The 25,600-nt window shown below is 42.4% G+C and overlaps 1 protein-coding gene across 1 annotated transcript; it reads left to right on the forward strand.

The window, feature by feature from the left end:
• The first annotated feature begins 14,309 nt into the window (after nucleotides 1–14,309).
• LOC120033110 (beta-1,3-galactosyltransferase 1-like) lies at nucleotides 14,310–15,438 on the forward strand. The gene has a single exon (XM_038979371.1). The coding sequence runs from the start codon at nucleotides 14,419–14,421 to the stop codon at nucleotides 15,406–15,408; it is 990 nt and encodes a 329-aa protein (XP_038835299.1). The 5' UTR covers nucleotides 14,310–14,418; the 3' UTR covers nucleotides 15,409–15,438.
• The last annotated feature ends 10,162 nt before the right edge of the window (nucleotides 15,439–25,600 follow it).

Genomic DNA, 25,600 nt, shown 5'->3' on the forward strand with positions numbered 1-25,600 from the left:
TGGACCCAGTATTTTCATCCCATCGCGTCATTGGAACGCTACAGCAAGTCTCGGATATTAGATGATAAGAATGTCACCCGGTCCTACGGTAAAATATATCACCGGCATGAATCAAGTTGTCATTTCCAATTTATGACAGAGCACAGGTCCTGGTGCCATGGACAGACTACTAATGCTGTCCACTCTCTTGTTCTCTCTCTGTCTCTCTCTCTCTCTCTCTCTCTCTCTCTCTCTCCGTCCCTCCTCAAACAGTAGCAGTGTCTCTCTGACTCCGACATACAAAACCCTCTTCAGAATTTCAAATGTATTTGTAATTTAGCGAATGCTTATCCAAAGCTTATCCAAAGCACTCACAGTTAAAACATATCGTGTACTCACAAGTTGGTACTGAATGAAGAGTCTGTGCCAATAATGCCAGCATCTGTTTATCTTTAACAGATTTGATAAGGAGACCAGAGATAGTTAAGGTGGCCCCTACAGAAACAGTGTCTGCGCAGAACATACATTCTCTAAGAGCCTCTTCCAAGCAGCTCGGCATTATTCTCTATTCCAAGAAGTGGAGTGTGTGGCCTTAAGTTAATTATTTCTTACCAACAATCATTCAATTATATCTGTTAACAGGAGAATACACAAAGGCTAGAACCATACTGGGAATCTTTATCAATGCCATTTTAATTAACACTAATCAAAGTGAGAGAGTGCTTATTAATTCAGCCTCCGTCAGGACCTTCACGCATCATTTAACAGCAGGAAAGCAGAATGACATCTTCACAGTATTCACAGCAACATCCAATTGGTGGATGAGAGAAGCTTGGAAGAATGTCAAACATAATGGGTTGATTTCTGATTTACTCTCCTTGTAAATCTTGTATTTTCAGTTGTTTGAAGCTGGTGCACAAAACTGAAAGTAAAAGACACAAAAACAAATCTTAAGAACGGGAAGCATAGAAATAGTGCACATAGAACTGCTTCTTAGACTTGCTTTCAATGGGAATGACAGATCTATAACTCAAATTTCTGTGTGAATTTGGTCAGGTCCCCCAAAAAGTGACATATTCATATTCCTCCTATGCTTCTGTGTTAAGGTGTAGTTTACTATGTATTACACTATGTCCTCCTGGCTCCATGCAACCTGCAGCACACTCATTTAATTTCAAGACACTGAGCACCCCAATTCCCTCCCCCTTACTCCAGCTGCTCCCTATGTGTAGATGCCCATCACAGGAGGTTGGTGGCACCTTAATTGGGGAGGACAAGCTTGTGGTAATGGCTGAAGCGGAATCAGTGGAATGGTATTAAACACATGGTTTCTATGTGTCTGATGCTATTCCATTCGCCCCGTTCTAGACATTATTATGATCCGTCCTCCCCTCAGCAGCCTCCACTGCTGCCCATGTAATTACTATAGGGTCAGGTCCAGTCTTAGATATAAGGTGGCTGTTGATAGGCTGCCTTGAATTAATCCATGTCACTGTATCGCTGCCTATGGGGGCCCACAGTGCTGCATTCCCAAGCAGCCTCCGTCTGACTGACTCCACAGCTTGCATTTCAAAGAGAATGAAGAGTGGGTCTCTTGAGATTTCCCAAAGTTGCAGCAGTAGCTTTCCGAGACATACCTCATTGACAGCAAGACTTCATGTCTGGCTAACAATATATCTGAAACGGCATACTCTATATTATATTTGGATGTAGGGGGATTTCCATTTCAGTCTTAAATCTGCCTTTCGTAGTCCTTGATTTGATTGAATGATATTACAGTTCTATATTACAGTTCTATATTACAGTTCTATGTTACAGTTCTTTCCCTGCTTTCAGATATAGTTACATCTGATAATCACAGGGAGATGGGAGCTTCTTTCATGAAGAGATGGTTGGCATCACATCTGTAGGGGGTAGTTATGTATTTTTCTCCCTTTCCGCCTTTTATCTCGAGATAGATCAGTAAATTAGACAGGGCGGCGTGAGACGTCTACCTTTGGTTTGGCATTTGATGGATGTGATGTATGATTTATTATAAAGCAGCATGTTCCTCTCATCTTATGAGCTGAAGTCCATCTCTGAAACACTCCATTTTCTCAGTCTACTCAACAATAGCCTCTACCTGAACACTTGTTGTGAATTGTCCGTCCCTAATCACACCCTTCTAGCCAAGGACATTTTCCGCTTAAATAACGACGTCGGTTAACAACTTCAGTTAATTAGGACAAAAAGAGAGGCTACTCAGAAGTGAGTAACCATCAGGCTGGTCTAATGTTGTGGCGCATCAGAGTCAGTATATTATACTCTCTCTGGGAGGAAAATACCTTTAACTGGCTCCAGCCTTCATCAACACAGAGTGCTTGTGTATTATCACACGCACACACACACACACAAATGAACAACACAAAAACACACACACTAAGGAGAGGGTGAGCCATGATTTATAAGGCTGCTAAATTGTGTTCTTCAAGGAAGGGGGGTGCTTGTGGGGATTTAGAGCTAAATGGTTTAATCCAGACAGATGCATTGCATTTTCTCCCCCATCTCTCCAGCCCCCACCCAGTCCAGTGTGAAGACAGTACTTCCTTTCAATTACCCAGAATGCATTGTTGTCAGTCAGGAGCGGTGACAGGGCTGCGGCGTGATGGGACGACAGTGGCTCTCTTTCTTCTTTCTTCATTCCCTTCTCTCTCTCTCTCTCTCTCTCTTTCTCTCTACACGAGGCTTTACTGTCTGCTTCCTGCTGTCATGACAACCAATACAATAGCTCACATCAGTCAAAGACTGCTGTTGCTTGATGTTAATAGGCTTCTATTGTCATTTATACCAAATACTTCATTTGTGAATTAAGCTCTACAACGCTTCATTGAGTGAAGGGAAAAAGTTTAACTAAGTTTTATTGAGTGTAAGGATTTTTTTTTTTTTTACATTTTCGGTTAAAATTATTCATCTTTAATTGATTGTTGAGAAAAAGTTAAACAAAGCCTGTCTTTTCCGTTTCCGTTATGGCAATCCCAGGATCAGGGAGAAAACATGAATATGATACTGCAATGATATCCTGTTGATATCCTGTTCATTCAAATAGCATCTGCAGGTCAAGGTGTTCTCTCTAAAAAAGAACCTACTTCAACATGAAGGGAGAATGAATACTTTAAAAAAAAAATATATATATATATATATATAACCAGGTAAACTAGTTGAGAACAAGTTCTCATTTACAAATGCGACCTGGCCAAGATAAAGCAAAGCAGTGTGACAGAAACAACAACACAGAGTTACACATGGAATAAACAAGCGTACAGTCAATAACACAATAGTAAAAAAATTAAGTCTATATACAGTGTGTGCAAATGGCATGAGGAGGTAAGACAATAAATAGGCCATAGTAGCAAAGTAATTAGAATTTAGCAGATTAACACTGGAGTGATAGATGAGCAGATGATGGTGTGTAAGTAGTGATACTGGTGTGCAAAAGAGCAGCAAAGTAAATAAAAACAATATGGGGATGAGGTAGGTAGATTGGGTGGGCTATTTACAGATGGACTATGTACAGCTGCAGCGATCGGTTAGCTGCTCAGATAGCTGATTTTTAAAGTTAGTGAGGGAAATGTAAGTCTCCAGCTTCAGCGATTTTTGCAATTCATTCCAGTCACTGGCAGCAGAGAACTGGAAGGAAAGACGGCCAAAGGAGGTGTTGGCTTTGGGGATGACCAGTGAGATATACCTGCTGGAGCGCGTGCTACGGGTGGGTGTTGTTATCGTGACCAGTGAGCTGAGATAAGGCGGAGCTTTACCTAGCATAGACTTATAGATGACCTGGAGCCAGTGGCTCTGGCGATGAATATGTAGCGAGGGCCAGCCGACTAGAGCATACAGGTCGCAGTGGTGGGTGGTATAAGGCGCTTTGGTAACAAAACGGATGGCACTGTGATAGACTACATCCAATTTGCTGAGTAGAGTTTTGGAAGCTATTTTGTAGATGAAATCGCCGAAGTCGAGGATCGGTAGGATAGTCAGTTTTACTAGGGTAAGTTTGGCGGTGTGAGTGAAGGAGGCTTTGTTGCGAAATAGAAAGCCGATTCTAGATTTGATTTTGGATTGGAGATGTTGGATATGAATCTGGAAGGAGAGTTTACAATCTAGCCAGACACCTAGGTATTTGTAGTTGTCCACGTATTCTAGGTCCAAACCGTCCAGAGTAGTGTTGCTAGTCAGGCGGGCGGGTGCGGGCAGCGAACGGTTGAAAAGCATGCATTTGGTTTTGCTAGCGTTTAAGAGCAGTTGGAGGCCACGGAAGGAGTGTTGTATGGCATTGAAGCTTGTTTGGAGGTTAGTTAACACAGTGTCCAAAGAAGGGCCAGATGTATACAGAATGATGTCGGCTGCGTAGTGGTGGATCAGAGAATCACCAGAAGTAAGAGCGACATCGTTGATATATACAGAGAAAAGAGTCGGCCCGAGAATTGAACCCTGTGGTACCCCCATAGAGACTACCAGAGGTCCGGACAACAGGCCCTCTGATTTGACACACTGAACTCTGTCTGCGAAGTAGCCGATAAGAATGCAGATAAGAATGCGGTGATTGACAGAGTCGAAAGCCTTGGCCAGGTCGATGAAGACGGCTGCACAATACTGTCTTTTATCGATGGTGGTTATGATATCGTTTAGTACCTTGAGCGTGGCTGAGGTGCACCCATGACCAGCTCGGAAACCAGACTGCACAGCGGAGAAGGTACGGTGGGATTCGAAATGGTTAGTGATCTGTTGATTAACTTGGCTTTCAAAGACTTTAGAAAGGCAGGGCAGGATGGATATAGGTCTATAACAGTTTGGGTCTAGAGTAAGGGGGATGACCGCGGCAGCTTTCCAATCTTTAGGGATCTCGGACGATACGAAAGAGAGGTTGAACAGACTGGTAATAGGGGTTGCAACAATGGCGGCGGATAATTTTAGAAAGAGAGGGTCCATATTGTCTAGCCCAGCTGATTTGTATGGGTCCAGGTTTTGCAGCTCTTTCAGAACATCTGCGATCTGGATTTGGGTGAAGGAGAAGCTGGGGAGGCTCGGGCAATTAGCTGCGGGGGGTGCGGAGCTGTTGGCCGGGGTTGGGGTAGCCAGGAGGAAAGCATGGCCAGCCGTAGAGAAATGCTTATTGAAATTTTCGATTATCATGGATTTATCGGTGGTGACCGTGTTATCTAGCCTCAGTGCAGTGGGCAGCTGGGAGGAGGTGTTCTTGTTCTCCATGGAATTTACAGTGTCCCAACATTTTTGGAGTTAGAGCTACAGGATGCAAATTTCTGTTTGGAAAAGCTAGCCTTTGCTTTCCTGATTGACTGTGTGTATTGGTTCCTGACTTCCCTGAACAGTTGGATATCGCGGGGACTATTCGATGCTATTGCAGTCCGCCACAGGATGTTTTTGTGCTGGTCAAGGGCAGTCAGGTCTGGAGTGAACCAAGGGCTATATCTGTTCTTAGTTCTAAATTTGTTTAAAGGGGCATGCTTTTTTAAGATGCTGAGGAAATAGTACGTCCATCTGTCATGGAAAGAGCTGAGGTTTCTAGTACTACTTTCCCTGTACCATTTAACAGAATCAGCTGACACTGGGATCTCCAGCACAAATAATCAGTCTAAGAGAGAATAATTAAAGGAATTGTACAGTACAATCCCAAGGAAATGACTGATGTAAAGCAAGCCAAATGTCTCTCTCTATTGCTCTCTCGCTCAGAGACTGAAATAATAGTGTGAACGGGACGAAGAAGGGCAGATGATTTAGTAGCGGAGATAGACTAAAAGAGAGAGGGGAATAGAGAGATAGATGAGAGGAAGCAGCCAGAGGTGTCCATAGAGATTGAATGGTTTATAGTGGGTGGCGTAAAAAATCTGCCAGTAAGGTAGTGTGTTTTCAGTGGGTGTCTAAGACCCAGCAGAGCATGGGGAGAGGGATCAACAGTATCACTGAGAAAAAGGAGTGTGAGGGTGAGTGATAGAAAGAGAAGAATGATGGAGAATGAGTGGAGAGAAAGGGATGGAGGAGAAATTATGGCGAACAATGGGGAAAGAGAGAGGGAGAGAGTGATAAACAGAGATGGAGGAGGAATGATTGAGAAGAGAGGAGAGAGGTAGGGAAACATGATGAGATGGATTGAACTCCCAGTGAAAAGTGGTGGGAGGATGGAAAATGTGAGGACATAGAATAGATCATTCTGCCACTGAAAGAGATGGGATAAAGAATATGAATAGATGTAATAGTGTCCACTCTCAAAGTGTGACAGATAAGGCAGGACCACAACTCCAGAACTGTGATGTCAAGCTAATCCAAAAAATCATGATAGCATCTCACCATTTTGAGCATCTCACTCAAAATGACACTTGTGGGATATCCACAGGACTTTCCTTTGATCACGCGACACAGCATTCAACTATGCCAAAACTATGTTCATTCCCAAAAGACATAGATTTCAGCCCTCTGAACATTTTATTTGTCAGAAAGATAATCCTTTGGATACAGTAATATAAATGTTCACCTATGTTGATGCACAGATGTCATATTGCATTATCCGAAAGATTATCTTTGTGAGAAATAAAAGGGACACATACAGTGGTTCCTCCTTTAAAAGTTGCGTCGTACTGCCGCAGCATTCTGTGGCACGTCATTTAATTGTCAGCCATTTTTTCTTTTACTGCAAGTTATTGCTAGTTTGACCACCAGATGGCATCTTTGAGAAGCATTAGTTAGTATGTTAGTTAGATGTCATATTGCAGTATCATTAGTATTGGCATTACCAGAGAATTGAAAACCTTTTTTGTAATAACATAGTATATGGGAATGATTTTAAGAAATTTGGCTTAATTAATTTGATTAATATTATGGTGTTTCTATTCAGAGAAAAATGAAAAACGAAACCCTCAGGCTTTCCGTTAGGATGGAATGGAAAATATGGCGTTCTACAATGTGACGGTCGGGAATAGGCTACAGGATTGTAGGATTCTAAATTGTTTGCCTTCTTTAGTCAACTTTGTTCCAATATTTCTGTAAATCAGTGATATTTATTCCCGTAGTAATTCGTTATGGATCCATAACTAAATCAACATCTGCATTTTGAAAGAGTATTTTTTTGTCATTATTTTATTAACGAAATGTGTTTGTTTGTTTATTAGGCTACTGTGCAGTCTACAATACATACTGTAGTAAACATGGGAAAGTGCTTGTTTCCTTACATAAGGGAGAGCAGGCCATGTCTGTACTACAGAATGCGGGGCACGCGGGAGACCGGGGTTCAAATCCCCGGTGGGGAGGAAGGAGTAGGCTGTTCTTGTAAATAAAAAGTTGTTCTTAACTGGTTCCATATGTGCTATTTCATAGATGTTTTCACTATTATTCTACAATGTAGAAAATAGTAAAAGTATAGAAATATCCTGGAATGAGTAGGTGTGTCCAAACTTTTGGACACACCCAGTACTTGCTGGAACCGAAATTATGGCGCGGTACAACGTGACGGTCAGCAGTACAGTACTGGGCTATTTAGCTAAAGAATCCCAGCAGGGCACGAGGAAGGAGTAGGCTGTCCTTGTAAATAAGAATGTATTCTTAACTGACTTGCCTAGTTAAATAAAGGTTACACCAAGAGCATAACATTTCTGCACCTTAATTTTCTAATTCTTGTCTAACCAATACCCAAACTAAGATTAACTGAAAATAAAAATCTCATTGATTTATCAAGACCAGTCCCCATGCTTGCCTCAGAGCAGCGCGTAACGGTGCTAAAATAGTTGTAGGCTTTTACTTCTAACTTTTATATGCTCTTTAAATAAATAAGACCGACACCATTTTTAACAGCACATTACTCAACACTAGTGAGACTCATTTCGGCTATGGTAGGCCTACAGTATATCGAGAGAAAAAAAATTCAATGACATGACTCTCTGCCAATATTTACATTTAGAGGATTGGAGGACTCTACATTAATATCTATGGGGCATTTTTCTTTAGGATCTGTGAGAATATCTGAGAATATCTACGTTTTTTATATATAATTATAGATTTATTCATAATAATAGTAATAGTAATCGCTTTGTTTAAAAAGTTACGATATTTTGGAGATTTCGTTTTCATTTAACCTAGAGTGAGCGACAAAAAGGCCATTCTTGAAAATGGGGTGAGACATTCTCACTAATTTGTAAATAAAGCCAGTTTGTTATTTAGAATTATTTATTTCTGGAGAAACCTAACTTGATTATTTAGCAGACATCACTTTCTTATATTCATGAAGATGATGAGCTATCGGCAAAGGCAATCTGTAATCTGCTGGCATCACGGCACGACATCAACATCGCTCTAATCACAGTCAGAAGACAGTTGAAGAAACTTGTGTGGACTTATGGAAAGTCTCGGTAAGAAATGTTATATATATGTATTTTTTTAATTATCAGAACATTAAGCATGTGTGTTTGCTTGTTTTGTACTGTTCTGTAGTTTCGACCCAATGATTCGTCTGACAAACAAAGAACTTTGCGTCCTACAGGTCCAGGGATGGATAAAAGCTGGCGAGACATTCAACAATGTCATCTTCACAGACGAATCAACCGTGGCCATTGAGTCCCAAGCATCCCCTCAAACTCCATGTGTGGGGGGCAATTTCTCACCAGGGACCAGGCCTATATTTGATTTTTGATGGTAAGTTTGGCTATTTACAAAGCAAAAGGTACTTAAAATATTGTAGCCTACACCCCACGGACGGTTATGTGTTCCACAATAATTCACTCTTGCCTCCTTTTTCAGGTATAATGGCTCAAGATTTCTTTCTTTTTGAGGAAGAAAACATCAAAGAGATATGCTGGATCCTATGTCAGAGAGGTGTTTCTGGGACCACATCGTTTCTTTCATGGTAGGATTATAGCAATATTTTGTTACGTTTAGGCCTATTTACATGTATATTTCTATCATTGTACCTAATTTTAGCTGTTAGGCCAAATATATTTTTTTCTTCTCCAAATGCAGAAAATGACCCAAAACACACTGCCGCCTGGGTTTGCATTGCAAATGAGGCCATAAACTGGGTCAAGACGCCAGCAGAGGAAGTAGACCTTTATGTAGTAAAAAAAAGGTTCAATAAAAATAAATAAATAAAAGACCTACAACACCTTCTGTAGGCCTACAGTATATCTAAAAATATATCTTTTTTCATCTCTACATGTAGGTCTCCTGATTTAAACCCGACCGAAGTTGTGAGGCATCAACTGAATACATTCATCTGTAACTCTGCCAAGCCGACAGGCAAAGATGAACTGGTCAAGGCCAACAAGATGTTTTGGCTAGAGAAATTGACGAAACAACAATGCAACAAATACACTGATCATCTCAGCAAGGTTTTACCTGTGGTCGTGGAGCTGGGTGGAAGTGTGACTAAAATGTAGTTAATATAAACATCTGCATTTGAATGTCTTTTTTCTTGTTATTTTATTTTATTAACGAAAGCATAAAGATGCTGATGAAGAAATACTGTACTGCTGTTTTGAGTTAGAAATGTAACACTTTAGAGTACTTAAGCATCGAATACATTGCAAGTTGAGGGATTTTCACAACAGTAGCCGGGCTATAAAAAGTCTATTGTCCTACCAATAGGAAACATGTGTATTCTTTATTGTAACCACAATGGCACACATCATTTTTGTATCTACCTTTCCAATGACTTTTAGAGTTTGGGATTTACAAATGTGCACTTTTAATTATTCGTTACATTGTTTTGATTCGAACGTGCAGACTTTTTTTCTTTAAATTATTCTTTTATGTAGGATGCTACATTTTTGACCAGTTGCAATTGTAAGTAGGCCTAATAAAAATCCTACTGCTATTAGGCTGTTAAGGCTCAGAGCCTACCTCAGCCAGTTAAGTTATTTTATATAGGTCTAGGCTCCGAAGAAATAGACTCCAACTAAGCCCTCTTGTTGTTTGTAAAGTCAAATTAAAATTAAAGATTATTGTTGAAATGATTTGCTCGACTGGTGTAGGTTTTCTCCATCAGTTGGTGTCTACTTGCATAACAAGTCAGCTATATTTTCAGCACCAGCCACTGTTCACCTCCTATTGATTGCGCTGCGGTTGCCCCCAGTTGTTTTTTAAATTGAACCTTTATTTAACTAGGCAAGTCAGGTACGAACAAATTCTTATTTACAATTACGGCCTACCTCAGCCAAATCCGGATGACGCAGGGCCATTTGTCCGCCGCCCTATGGCACTCCCAATCACGGTCGGATGTGTTACAGCCTGAATTCAAACCAAAAACTGTAGTAAAGCATCTTGCACCGAGATGCAGTGCCTTAGACCGCTGCGCTACTCGGGAGTCATGACTAATTTATATATATATATATATATATATACAGTTGAAGTCGTACGTTTACATACACTTAGGTTGGAGTCATTAAAACTCGTTTTTCAACCACTCCACAAATTTCAAGATGGCATTTTTTTCAAATCTGAACAACAGTTGAAGTCGGAAGTTTACAAATTCAAAAGCCAAATTCATTTAAACTCAGTTTTTCACAGTTCTTGACATTCAATCCTAGCAAAAAATTCCATGTCTTAGGTCAGTCAGGATCACCACTTTATTTTAAGAATGTGAAATGTCAGAATAATAGTATTTCAGCTTTTATTTCTTTCATCACATTCCCAGTGGGTCAGACGTTTACATACACTCAATTAGTATTGCCTTTAAATTGTTTAACTTGGGTCAAACGTTTTGGGTAGCCTTCCACAAGCTTTCCACAATAAGTTGGGTGAATTTTGTCCCATTCCTCCTGACAGAGCTGGTGTAACTGAGTCAGGTGTGTAGGCCTCTTTGCTCGCACACGCTTTTTCAGTTCTGTCCACAAATTTTCTATAGGATTGTGGTCAGGGCTTTGTGATGGCCACTCCAATACCTTGACTTTGTTGTCCTTAAGACATTTTGCCACAACTTTGGAAGTATGATTGGTGTCATTGTCCATTTGGAAGACCCATTTGCGACCAAGCTTTAACTTCCTGACTGATGTCTTGAGATGTTGCTTCAATATATCCACATAAATTTTCCATCCTCATGATGCCATCTATTTTGTGAAGTGCACCAGTCCCTCCTGCAGCAAAGCACCCCCACAGCATGATGCTGCAACCCCCGTGCTTCACGGTTGGAATGGTGTTCTTCGGCTTGCAAGCCTCCTCCAAACATAACGATGGTCATTATGGCCAAACAGTTATATTTTTGTTTCATCAGACCAGAGGACATCTCTACAAAAAGTACGATCTTTGTTCCCATGTGCAGTTGCAAACCCTAGTCTGGCTTATTTATGGCGGTTTTGGAGCAGTGGCTTCTTCCTTGCTGAGCGCCCTTTCTGGTTATGTCAATATAGGACTCGTTTTACAATGGATATAGATACTTTTGTGCCTGTTTCCTCCAGCATCTTCGCAAGGTCCTTTGCTGTTGTTCTGGGATTGATTTGCACTTTTCGCATCAAAGTACGTTCATCTCTAGGAGACAGAATGCGTCTCCTTCCTGAGCGGTTGTCACGACTTCCGCCGAAGTTGGTCCCTCTCCTTGTTCGGGCGGCGTTCGGCGGTCGATGTCACCGACCTTCTAGCCATCGCTGATCCTCTTTTCATTTTCCTTTGGTTTTGTCTTGTCTTCCATCACACCTGGTTCCAATCCCATCAATTACATGTTGTGTATTTAACCCTCTGTTCCCCCTCATGTCCTTGTCGGTGATTGTTTATTGTAAGTGCTTGCGCACGTCTGTCCTGGTGTGCGTCGGGTTATGTACCCATTATTTGATTGTTCTGTTTTCCAGTGGGATTTTTTGTTATTAAACTGCGCCGTTTGGAAACAGAGTTTTTGTCCACCTGCATCTGACTTCTCTGCCGCCAGTACGCACCCCTTACAGCGGTATGACAACTGCGTGGTCCCATGGGGTTTATACTTGAGTACTATTGTTTGTACAGATGAACGTGGTACCTTCAGGCATTTGGAAATTGCTCCCAAGGATGAACCAGACTTGTGGAGGTCTACAATGTTTTGGGTCTTGGCTGATTTCTTTTGATTTTCCCATGATGTCAAGCAAAGAGGCACTTAGTTTGAAGGTAGGCCTTGAAATACATCCACAGGTATACCTCCAATTGACGCAATAATGTCAATTAGCCTATCAGTAGCTTCTAAAGCCATGATATAATTTTCTGGAATTTTCCAAACTGCTTTAAGACACAGTCAACTTAGTGTATGTAAACTTCTGACCCACTGGAATTGTGATACAGTGAATTATAAGTGAAATAATCTGTCTGAAAAACAATTTTTGGAAAAATGACTTGTGTCATGCACAAAGTAGATGTCCTAACCGACTTGCCAAAACTATAGTTTGTTAACAAGAAATTTGGTGGTTCATTGGAACCACTCGATATGATTGGTCATTTAAAAACCTTGGGACCCAAATGCTTAATGAGTGCTCTACCTCCCCTTGTGGTGGCCTGGACCAATGAAGCCGTGACGCTGGGTACCTCTAAATCCTGCGATGTAAGTTCGGAGGAACCACTGTACTGTGGGATTAATCTTTGGTATCGACATACAGGTAACTGCAAAAATAATGGAAACACTTGTGTAAATGAGGGATACAAAGTATAATGAACGCAGGTGCTTCCACAGAGGTGTAGATCCTGAGTTAATTAAGCAATTAACATCCCATCATGCTTAGGGTCATGTATAAAAATTCTGGGCAGGTCAATATTTTGGCTACCATGGCTATGCCCCCATCCACAGGGCACGAGTGGTCACTGAATGGTTTGATAAGCATGACAACTATGTAAGCCATGTGCCATGGCCGTCTCAGTCTCCAAATCTCAACACAATTGAATTCTTATGGGAGTTTCTGGAGCGGCACCTGAGACAGCGTTTTCAACAAAACTCCAAATTATTGAATTTCTTGTGGAAGAATGGTGTCGCATCCCTCCAATAGAGTTCCAGACATTTGTAGAATCTATGCCAAGGTGCATTGAATCTGTTCTGGCTCATGGTGGCCCAACACCCTATAAAGACACTTTATGTTGCCGTTTCCTTTATTTTGGCAGTTACCTGTACATTTCCGTATGGTGGAAAACTGTTTTTCATCAACACACCCATAAGACACACTTTTTTACTCCACACCACAATCAGTAGTCTCACTGCTGGAAGCAACAGGTGCATGTTCCCTGAGTAAAACCCAGTAGAGTGCCTCTCAGTTCTTGTTACTGTAATGATGGAAAAATGCACTCTTCACTTTGATCCAGGACCAGTGCTGTTGCTGTCTGTGATGGAAACACTCACTGAGCATGGTGGGCTTTTTATCAGAGCTGACTTTCTTTAATCATGTCTTTATCATCGAAGCGAAACAATGGTTATTTTGTGATTCATTTTGCTCCGTCATAAACCATTCTAAAAAGCAGTGTGTGTACATACATATATACCCATGAGAATGCCATACAACTCATAATAATGGCGCCAGAGCATTGTTGCATTATTTCTCTAGATGCTACAGTACCTATTCCACCAAGCGAGGAAGAGCTCATTACTGAACAATATGTCCCGTCATAGAGAGTGAGAGAGAGAGAGAGAGAGAGACAGAGAGAGACAGAGAGAGAGGCAAGGATAAAGAGAGGTTCCAGAGCATTTCCCTCGGGAGTGTTTCTTATTGAGGAGACTTTTCAGAGAGTAAGAGTGATATTGCTGATTTGACACGGCGTATGCAGCGAGGGAAGGACACGCGGAGATAAACAGTGTTTGTAAACACAAAGTAGTGTTTACTGGCTACTTTGTGTTTACAAACACTGTTTATCTCCGCGTGTCCTTCCCTCGCTGCATACGCCGTGTCAAATCAGCAATATCACTCTAAAGAACTAAAGAAGAAGAATAAGCAGGCAATAAACATACCGCCAGCTTGGAGGAGTATTCACTCACCTAAAGCTATAGAGATCGTCTCACATGTTGAGTTATCTGTTATCTGGGATTATAGGAAACAAACAAAGAGGATCTTTCTGTATGTTTTTCTAAGCTCATACTAACCCTCCACATAACCACGCAAGTGAATACTCTAGTTTTGCCAAAGAGTTCTGAAACATTCTTGTTAAGGCTTGACTAATTTGTTTTTTATCTGTTTCTGTCTAGAATCAAGTGCTGGCGAGAAGAATGCCAGGAAACCCCCCTGGGACCTCTAATAGAATGGAATAGTACAATGGCTGCATTGAGGAAAAACGACAACCCTCCTTTTCAACCAGAATCCCACCGCTAGGCTGTATTAAAGCAGTCGAGGGTATTGAATTAATGTCAAGCGTCTCGTGGAGGCAGCATCATGCTGCACCGCTGGAAGTAGCTGGAGGACCACCCATGGAGATTCCGCCTTCTCAACGTTCTCAATGCTCCTAACACACACCAAGTAAACAGAAATGCCTTCAAAGGTCAGCTGCTTATACTTGTTGACGGTCGTTTGCTGGGCTAGCGCTCTCTGGTACCTGAGTCTGTCCCGTCCCTCCACCACTTACGTGGGCCAGCTGTCCATCCCCATCCGCCAGAAGACCAAGCTCACCAAGAATGTGACCTTTAGCAATATACGGACTCGGCCGCTCAACCCGCACGCCTTCGCCTTTGTCATCAACGAGCCCAAGAAGTGTGAGACGGTGGCACCTTTCTTAGTCATCCTGATCAGCACCACCCACAAGGAGTTTGACGCACGTCAAGCGATTCGAGAGACGTGGGGCGACGAGAGCACGTTCGGCGATGGCGTTCGCGTCCTCACACTCTTCCTGCTTGGGAGGAACACGGACCCGGTGCTCAACCAGATGGTGGAACAGGAGAGCCAGATCTTCCACGATGTTGTGGTGGAGGACTTCATAGACTCCTACCACAACCTCACCCTCAAGACCCTGATGGGCTTGCGCTGGGTGGCCACCTTCTGCTCCAAGGCACAGTACGTCCTCAAGACGGACTCGGACATCTTCGTCAACATGGAGAACCTGGTCTACAACCTCCTCAAGCCCACCTCCAAGCCGCGGAGACGCTACTTCACGGGCTACGTCATCAACGGAGGTCCGATCAGAGACATGCGCAGTAAGTGGTACATGCCCAGAGACCTTTACCCTGAGGCTAAGTACCCGCCTTTCTGCTCGGGCACTGGGTACGTGTTCTCGGCGGATGTGGCCGAGCTCATCTACAAGACGTCCCTGCACACCAGACTGCTCCACCTGGAGGATGTGTACGTGGGGCTGTGCCTTCGCAAGCTGGGCATCCACCCCTTCCAAAACAGTGGCTTCAACCACTGGAAGATGGCCTACAGTCTATGCCGCTACAGACGGGTCGTAACGGTCCACCAGATCTCCCCGGAGGAGATGCACCGCATCTGGAATGACATGACCAGCAAGAAACACCTCAAGTGTTAATCAGCTACCTACAGTTAGTGCCAATATGAGGAGGTCTGGAATTCTTCTTCTTCTTCTCCTTTATTGCTTCTTCTCTTCCTCCTCCTCTGCCCCTTCCTCCTCTTCCGATCTCTGCTTTTCTTTGTCAATGTACAGCACATGACCCTGAGGGAACGGTACTATAACAATAACCGTCTGGCCGTTTGCATAGTCCAAGAGACGCTTTGCTAAAAGCCTCTTTATCAGACCGAGGTTACTCTCTGCTGTTGTAACTCCTGCATTCTCCCCCTTAGCTATTGATGAGTTTAAAGGCCACAGGTAAGAAAAGAAAATAATTCTATACATTTTCTGAAATATATTTGATTAAAATTACTCAATGACTTTATTTTACTCTATGCAGTATGCCATTTGCACCATATATTGTTTATTAGATGAAATCACTAAAACACAGAGGTAGAAGCTTAGCAGTGGGACAGAATAGCTCAGATGCAATCAGGCTAATCTATGTAGGCAACGCTGCTAATTTACAGAAAAAGTCTGGCCCCATTACTGAAGTAGTAGGGATGATAAGAAATACCAAGATATACAACCTATGTAAATGTTCTGCTGTCAGTTAGGTTGATAATGAATGTCCACTCTTAATTTCCAGTCTTTGTATATTTAATAAAGATGTATTTGTGGGATGTACTGTTTTGGTACCGCAACAGATGTTGTCATAGTGAAAAGACCATGATAAGTTCACAATGTAACAACGTGCTGTAGACATAGATTGAGTGTTCATTGGAATTACCTAAGATTGTTAGAACAGGAGACTAACAGTTCAATGGACCTACTGTGTGACATGACGGACATACTTGCCTCTGCAATTGAGTTGTAATATATTGTTTTAAAGATCAAACATATTTTCTTACTATGTATTTGGAGTCCTTTGTATTGTACTATGTAGAGAAATACTTCATTTCTTGAACACCAGTATTTCTTATGGGACTGTACAAATGGCGATGTAATGATATTAACCACATGCATTCCCAGGTGAATGTTATTCTATCTGTATGTGATGTGCAATAATTTTTTCGCTCTTTAAGCCGTGCTGTGACAAGACAGACTGCAGAGTGTTATATTTTATATTACTTGAAGCCGCATTACATTAAAGACTTATTTCATTTTAGAGTGCATTCCTTTTTTTCCACGTATTTGGAATTTTAAAAATGCTGTAATTTATTGTGTGTGATCCTAATAAGAGGGCAGTTTATAATATTGTTTAATTATTCAATGGGTTTTATTTCAACACATGCAGTAGACTGCCAAATACCTATTTATACCTGAATTAATGACTTCAGCTTTACCCAAGTCCCTCTCTGTAGTTGCAGTGCATCCGGTAATGAATTGTCAACATGTTCGGCGCTCATTAAGATTGCCTATCAACACAACTCTCTGTGTAAAGCTCTCAACACGCCATGAACAACTACTCAGAGAAACACCTTCGTGCTATGACTCTGAACTACTCGACTGAATACTCAAGATTTACATTTGCTCATCTGTAGAGGCGTGTGTGTGTGTTTGATTTTTCAATTAGGCTCCCCATTAGCCGACGCCATTGGCGACAGCTAGTCTTACTTGGGTCCGACACATACATTACAGACATTTAAAAACATGTGTGTGTGTGCATTTATCAGTTACACATACATATCAGTACATACACACAAAAAGTAGGTCACATGGGGAGCTGTGTGTGTGTGTGTGTGTGTGTGTGTGTGTGTGTGTGTGTGTGTGTGTGTGTGTGTGTGTGTGTGTGTGTGTGTGTGTGTGTGTGTGTGTGTGTGTGTGTGTGTGTGTGTGTGTGTGTAAGAATAGAGCTCCAGTAATTGGTTCTTCCTATCTGTGAGAGCAGGTTTGTCAGATGCAGACAGGTGTGTGTGTGTGGCGGAGGTGAGAACACATTGAAACACAAGTTTACCATCATGGCTCCTGGGAGCTGCTAGGAGCCTCTGGGGAGTTAGGTAGATTCTATATAGAACAAAAGGGATTCTCAACAGTATATATGTTGAACACACAAAGACACACTGTGGTAAAACATTTACAGTGTTCTCACAAACAATATTGTCATGAAATCTTTGGGGACAGACACATCTCTATGTCCTAACCGTTTTCCTCACAATAAGAGTATTCCCAGATGCTGTTCTAGTTGAAAATCTATTTGGTTAACTTGTGTTCAACTTGAAACCCCTTGAAATGTAATTGGACTTTTAATACTGTAGATAAATGGTGTTTTGATGGCTTGCTCTATTCTAAATGGATCCACTTAGCCACATGTTGCCTTCATTCCCAGAGATTGTTCAGTAGAATGGCCATTTAGCTGATGGTTTTCTATTAAATGACTCACGGGTGATACATTCACTACATGACTCATTTTGTGTTCCATAGATTGTAGTTATATTTGCAGTGTTGTGCAATAAACGGAACAATTGGGAATAACATACTGTGGTAATGGAAGACATGTGGGAGCCAAGGAGGCATCAGCCAGACAGGCGGAGAAGACAAACTGCTGTGTTGACAGATAACGGTAGTTCTGGTGAGTCTTTGAAGTGGATTCATTTGTTCATCGTAATAGACTCTAGGCCATTGGTAAAACAAATTGGAAAATAAAGAGATACAAGTTTCTTAGTAGACTTTTATCACATTCAAAGTGCATTTAAGTAAAAAACTGAACCACATAAAAATTTGCGACCCAAGTTAAAAAATAATATGGTACCAATCTGAGGGCAGCATGTACCATCTGCCGTGGTAACAAAGGGCTCCTTCAGATGAGGGCTCACTGAAAGCAGCTGGGCACACAATCGTTTTTATTTTCAGTGATGCTATTGTGTCACAAAATGATCTCTGAATATACAATGGGATTATGGAGTGGGTGCTGTTGGTTGGTGTTGTTCAGTGGGAGGAATATGCATAGGGATTTTGTGCGTCTGTTTCACGGAGGGCGTTGGTGGATCTAATAGGGAGAAGTTATCTAGGGTACTCATTGTACACTGTTTCGTGTTGAGCCTGTGGTCTGTGTGTATATGGGAGCATACACACAGGAAGGGGGGGCGGGGACGCTGTTGCCCTGCTTTTCTGAGTGGGTGAGTGCAGATCACTTGTTGTGAGTGCTGAGGAAAAGCCTTGAAATAGAAATGATCGAAGAACGAGCCATTTTTATTCTAGTGCCAGTCTCCTAGGAGACAAGCTCCCCCACGCACACTGTGATGAAGCAGAAAAATGAGTTGATTATGCAGAATTTAAAATTTAACGTTTTTTTCCCACATCTGCCAATCAAAAGCTATCTCCTCTGGAACTGTCTTGCAAAGCAGCGTACCGTGCTGTATGTGAGCAGGCCTGTCGGTGCGTGCATGTAGGCTTACACATGCCAAAGCAATACTCCACCACATGGGTAAATACCCCAACTCAATCCTCAGTGCCGGGTAGTTCCAAACATCTATTGACACGGTCTTGTACTCTGGAGAGGGTACAGTGTATTTGGCAGTTGGTGACATTTTCTTATCACTTGAACTGACTTAAAGGTCAGGATTTGATGCAGTGCCTCTATGATCCTCCCACATGTTATTCATCTTTGTTACAGTTGCTGGATTTTAAAAGTGTGATAAATATGCATGAAACAAAAGTCAATTTGTTTGGATTGGAATGTTTTGGGATTGAATTTGGATTGCCCTCCCTGCAAATCAGATCAATCGGAATACTTCAAGAGAGGAAAGCTGGGTTTGTGTTCTTGTGTCTGCTATCTTTTACTCCATTGAACCACAACGATAATATCATGCCCGTCACTGCAGTTTTTAGGGAAGGGATTTTGTCTGCCTCGTTTTTCAGACAACACTTTATATTTGCCCCAAGACGATTTGTGAAGTCAGGCTTTGAATATATCACATCAAATCGCATGCAGACATTGCCTCAGACATATCTTATATTTGTAAGACATCCTGTTGACATGTAATCCCTAAAGCTAATGCAATACGGCGTTCATGGACATCCTGACTGCTTTGAACATTCAGTAGTCCAATAGTCCAATAGTTAGAGGATAAAAACGTAATATTCACCGCTCACTAAAGACGTGTCATCTAAGCACACAATCAACTCTGACTCATACTGAGTCAACTCTGACTCATACTGAGTCAACTCTGACTCATACTGAGTCAACTCTGACTCATACTGAATCAACTCTGACTCATACTGAATCAACTCTGACTCATACTGCTCGGTTGACATTCATTCATTCCCTCTCTTTCTGTTCTCTACGCCACAAGCCTGTCTACATCTAAAAAAAAACTGCTTTCTCTATCTCTTTCTCTATCTCTGTCTCTATCTCTGTCGCTTTCGCTATCTCTTTCTCTATCTCTGTCTCTTTCTCTATCTCTGTCTCTTTCGCTATCTCTGTCTCTGTCTCTATCTCTGTTTCTATCTATCTCTGTCTCGTTCGCTCGCTGTCCCTCTATCCATGTAGTTGGACAACCCCACATTCACTTTCCTAAAAGTCATTAGATGACAATCTTAAAGATGGCACTGAATGCGTCACATCCTTTATTGCCACTTCAACAGCAGGAACTATTTGCATAATAGTATTTACCCCATTTCATTTCGTCCAAGACCGAGACGCCATTTGCAAACCATCAACCAGCAAAATGAAAAACATGACATTAATATTGAATTCTTCCTTAAGAGACTGCCCTTGCCGTGGTGGATAGACAGGATTCAGCCATATGTGAATTGATGCTCTGTCATACATAACAGATGGATGGGATTTAAATGGGCCGCATACATCAGCCAGAGACTAGGAGGAGTGCAGTGAGACTCTGACAGATAATTGTGACACCCAAGGAAACGGAGGAATTCTCCTGTGATAAATGAACTCTTTAAAGTGCAGAATGAACCCATTCTGTTAGATGTGATGGAGATGGGCTGTGAGCTAGGCCTATTCCACCCTCCTCCTCCTCCAACTCCATTCTTTTTAATGCATTGGAAAGTAGCGGACTCGTATTTATGGTTAGCGCCTCCCACCGCCTCAGACGAGGCAGCCCTGCTTTATTTGATTGTGCGTGGCGAGGCGGTCGTGCCCGTGGAGGTGACCACCATAAATACCTGATGGGGTTCATAAAGAGGGTGATTCAGACCACCACTGATGCTAAATAGACCAGGTACCACACTGAAGCACACCGTTGCAAGGCAACTCCATTACAAGGCAACTCCATTACAGAAACCATCCTAAAGCCAGCAGCACTCCATTGCTTAACAGTACAGTCGCATGCCGTTAGACCCCAGAACATCGCTTGTGACAGAAACAGTAATAGGTTACTTATGTCACAAGGAAGGTATTATGTGTCAGATGCCTCCCATGTCTCCTCTGACTCCTTCCCCCAAACCACAAAGAAGATTGAGAAATACCAGACCTGAAGTCCCCTTGTGATAATAGACATTCTATAAGGTAAGCCTGCTGCTTACAACATCCTGTTTTGAGGCCATGTCTAGTATTGTACCATGGTGAATCACAGTGTTTATGTGGTGTTGTCTCAGTGGGACTGATAGGGGTCAAGGCTGTGTTCCTCTGTTCTCCCGACCATGACAGACTCAGCAGTGTTCACAGCAGCATACCTAACCCATCCGGACAGCTAGGAGGGTTCCTTTAGTCTACACTAGCCCAGCCTAGAGACTCAGCCCTGGGATAGCTCTGGGCAGTCCTAGCTTTATGAATCGTACAGTATACAACATATGGGTGTTAAACTGCAGTCACGTGTCGGATCACAATCAGATCCCGCTGGTTGTCTGGGCTAGTTGAGAGGTATTGCATTCAAAAGGATTTATCAATCATCACAAATATTTTTAACGTCCATTGATGTTGTTATTGTTGTCAAAGGGAGATTGTAATTGATAAGCTTTTAACAAACTTTGTTGTTGCTTTTGATACATTTCTGCTGAAACTTTAATGATCTCAGCAGTAATTCGAAATAATTAATCAGGTAGCTAATTAATTGATGAATTATTCAACGTGTTGACAGATGATTTGATTTGGGATGTTGATATAAGACTGACAGGATTCGTTCAGAATACAGAGTGCTTCAGAGTAGGAGTTCAGCAGAACTTGTACGATGTCGATGTCTCGCTATTGCCTCAGGCTAGTCTCAATATGCAAGACACATGACACACGAAGGAGAGATTAAAAATACTTATCGTCGTGATCAATCGCTGCATTAAAATCAATCTCCTCATCCTCTCAAACTGCTCTTTCCATAAGCCCTGTCAATACAACATCATCAAGCCTGCTCTTTTAGATGCTTCTTTTAGATTGGTGTCGTTCAAGTTTTTAACTTTTATCTACAGAGTTCTTAAATACCATTAATAATAATTGAAACACAGGAGGAGCAGAATTAGGTGGCTCATTTGGGAGGCAATTCATCTCTATTCAAATCTCTTCCATCTCCGTCCTGCTCTTCACTTCGCTCTCTTATTCACCTGACCTATTGTACATCTCAGGATGCAATGCTGGCAGTCTCAATGCAATCCAGCAGCAAACACGTCTTAGTACTGAGCAGGGCTATGGAGCTCTGTAGGAAAGAGGGAGAAGACGGAGGAAGGGAGGGATGGAGGGAGGATTATATCAAACACTCCTTTCTGTCTCACTTTTGTCATGTAAGGACTGCATCTTAGAGAGTCAGTGTGTTGTTGCTTTAAGACTCTGAGGTGACAGGCACTAGATAGATGGATCTCTCTCTCTCTCTCTCTCTCACTCTCATTCACTCACTCACTTTTTGGTGATGCTGGGGTTGTTGCTTGCCCAACTGCTGTGGGGTCACAGGAGGGTAATCTGATAACCCAGGGCTTGAACTCTCTCTTTGTTTTCCTCATCCCTATCTCTCTCCATTTTCCTAATATCTCCTCTAAGGCTCCCTCCATTGTCCACACAGATTGCGAAATCCCCAGCAGATGCCTGTGAAGCTGTTGACAGGCAGGACAAGACTTTGTGTGTGTCGGCTTCAGATAGCCAGAACAGCTTGGAAAACATAACAGGTTATTTCTGGGAAAGCTATGCACGGGAGATCAGACATTTCTGTCACCAGAGAGTTTCAATGAAAAATTAATTCATTGTTTTTTATTCAATAGCCCTCCTAAACCAATCTATGGAGAGTGCTTTGAGGAAGAGCTAGTCTGAAACTTCTTTACACCTTTGGCCCCTTATCAAATCATCACAGCAGTGCTGCTTATAGCCTTAATCATATTATAAGCCTCTGCACAGCCTCCACATAGTCAAAAGCATGTCAATGATGCTTCCTACTCCCTACACAAGAGTTCCTATTTCCTATTCCCTACCTCCTTGTCTTTGTTCCTATACTTCCTCTAGGCCACCATAATTGTTTTCTCATCCTACTGGGAAAGATGCCCTCAGAGACAACAGTTTCATCTCATCTGCAAATAGAAACTAATAAAGCGAATCCAATCAATATCTATTAGATGTGGCACTTACTTCGCCTGCGATACTTTGTGGGGATGAAAAGATAACGCAGATTCCAAGGTAATTTAATCAGCCCGAATAGTGCCGTCAATTTCAATTGGATTAAATGTGCCCCCTTTGAGACAAATGCATTTGCTTCTTTCCCTCCCTATCAAACGATAATGACGGCGCGTGATTAATCGAAACAGAAACCAAATCTCCATGTCCACAGTCGGAAAAAAAATATTTATTTACCTCTCCTTTTTGCTTTCATGTGTTTGGAAGGGCTGGTGATTCTGTCTTTATTTACCTGTGTAGAACAGGGAGGCACGCAGCAATAGCGAGTGGATGAGGGATGTACTGACTGGCAGAGAAATATTCTCCTCTCAACAATCTAAACTTTATCATCCCTATTCATGTCTCTTCACTATATCTCCCTTATATACTGTAGGTACATGTAAGCCCTGATCTGTGAACAGTATTTGTCTTTATCTGATCATTGTGATTATCACTTCCAAGCTCAACTGACTGCAATCTAACATCTGAAGATCAGCTCTCAGATCAGCATGCCCATATTGTCACAGTGTAGTTCCACCTTTATGGGACGTTTCAGCTAAACGCATACAACTGTCCAAAAGATTAATAGCTGGCCGTGTCATTTTTCATTTCAAGGGGATTTGGCTCAAGGTTATGGTGTTTCTTCAACTTATGAGGAAAGAAAATATGTGTGTGTGTGTGTGTGTGTGTGTGTGTGTGTGTGTGTGTGTGTGTGTGTGTGTGTGTGTGTGTGTGTGTGTGTGTGTGTGTGTGTGTGTGTGTGTGTGTGTGTGTGTGTGTGTGTGTGTGAGAGAGAGAGAGAGAGAGAGGGAGAGAGAGAGAGAGAGAGAGAGAGAGGGAGAGAGAGAGAGAGAGAGAGAGAGAGGGAGAGAGAGGGAGAGAGAGAGCGAAGGCAGGTGTTTTATATGCAGACAGGTTTGTGGCTGTGAGGACAGAAAGAAGCATGAGAGAAAGAAAATTAGCTGATACCATCTGTTCATCAGTCTCCTGTCCAAAACCCAAAAGCTACAAGGGTGTTTCAGAGAGAGAGCGAGAGGGGGGTGCGACGAGTGGAAGTGTTTGGAGTGTCACACTGACAGTGATGGATCTTTGGTCTAGAGCTTCAAGTTCCTCGGTGTCCACATCAACAAGGACTTAACATGGTCCTCTCACACCCCCTCAGGAGGATGAAAAGATTTGGCATGGCCCCTCAGATACCTGCTGCATCCCCGCTTGGTATGGTAACTGCTACGCAGTCGATCTCAAGGCGCTAGAGGTGGTGTGGATGGCCCAGTACATCACCGGAGCTGAGCTTCCTGCCATTCCAGACCTCTCTACCAGGCGGTGTCAGAGGAAGGCCCTGGAAAATTGTGAAAGACCGCAGCCACCCAAGCCATAGACTGTTCTCTCTACTATCACACAGCAAGCGGTACCGGAGCACCATGTCCTGGACCAAAAGGCTCCTGAACAGCTTCTACTGTACACCCAAGCCATACATTTTTTTCACCTTTATTTAACAATGATGGCCTACAACACTGGGCCAATTGTGCGCCGCCCTATGGGACTCCCAATCACGGCCGGTTGAAATACAGCCTGGATTCGAACCAGGGTGTCTGTAGTGATACCTCTAGCACTGAGATGCAGTGCCTTAGACTGCTGCACCCCTCGGGAGGCCATAAGACTGCAGAACAGTTAATCAAATGGCTACCCAGATTATTGAATTGACCCTTTTTTGCACTGACACTCTTACACTGATTCTATGCACGCTCACTGGACTCTACCCTCCCACATGATTACACAGACACTCCAACACACACTACATAAGCTCACACACTACAACACACATACACACACACACTTTCCACATACACTGCTGCTACCCTGTTTATTATCTATGCCCCTACCTACATGTGTCATGGCTCAGGAGAAGACCCAGATGCAGACAGTTCGAAGTAACAAAAGTTCATTATAAAAACAGGGGGCAGGCAAACGACAGGTCAAGGACAGGCAGAGGTCAGTAATTCAGAGAAGAGTCCAAAAGGTACAGAACGGCAGGCAGGCTCAGGGTCAGGCAGAAAGGTCAAAATTGGGAAAGTTTTTTTTATTTTATAAAAAAAAACAGGGACTAGAGAAAAAGATCAGGAGAATGGGAAAAACGCTGGTAGGCTTGACGAGACAAGACAAACTGGCAACAGACAAACAGGAGAACACAGGTATAAATACACTGGGGATAATGGGGAAGATGGGCGACTCCTGGAGGGGGATGGAGACAAGCACAAAGACAGGTGAAACAGATCAGGGTGTGACAACATGTACAGTCGTGGCCAAAAGTTGAGAATGACACAAATATTAGTCTTCACAAAGTTTGCTGCTTCAGTGTCTGTCACGTTCGTCGTATTGAGGAGACCAAGGCGCAGCGTGATATGAATACATTTTTTCTTTTAATAAAGGAAGAACACTGAACAAACTAACAAAGTAACAAAAACGACCGTGAAGCTAAATAGAACGAGTGCTGACATGCAACTCCACATAGACAACTACCCACACAGACAGGTGGGAAAAGGCAACCTAAGTATGGTTCTCAATCAGAGACAACGATAGACAGCTGCCTCTGATTGAGAACCACACCCGGCCAAACACACAGAAATACAAATCATAGAAAAAATAACATAGAATGCCCACCCAAATCACACCCTGACCAAACCA

The sequence above is a fragment of the Salvelinus namaycush genome, chromosome 40 (genome assembly GCF_016432855.1).
Source record: "Salvelinus namaycush isolate Seneca chromosome 40, SaNama_1.0, whole genome shotgun sequence".
NCBI classification, from domain to species: Eukaryota; Metazoa; Chordata; class Actinopteri; order Salmoniformes; family Salmonidae; genus Salvelinus; species Salvelinus namaycush.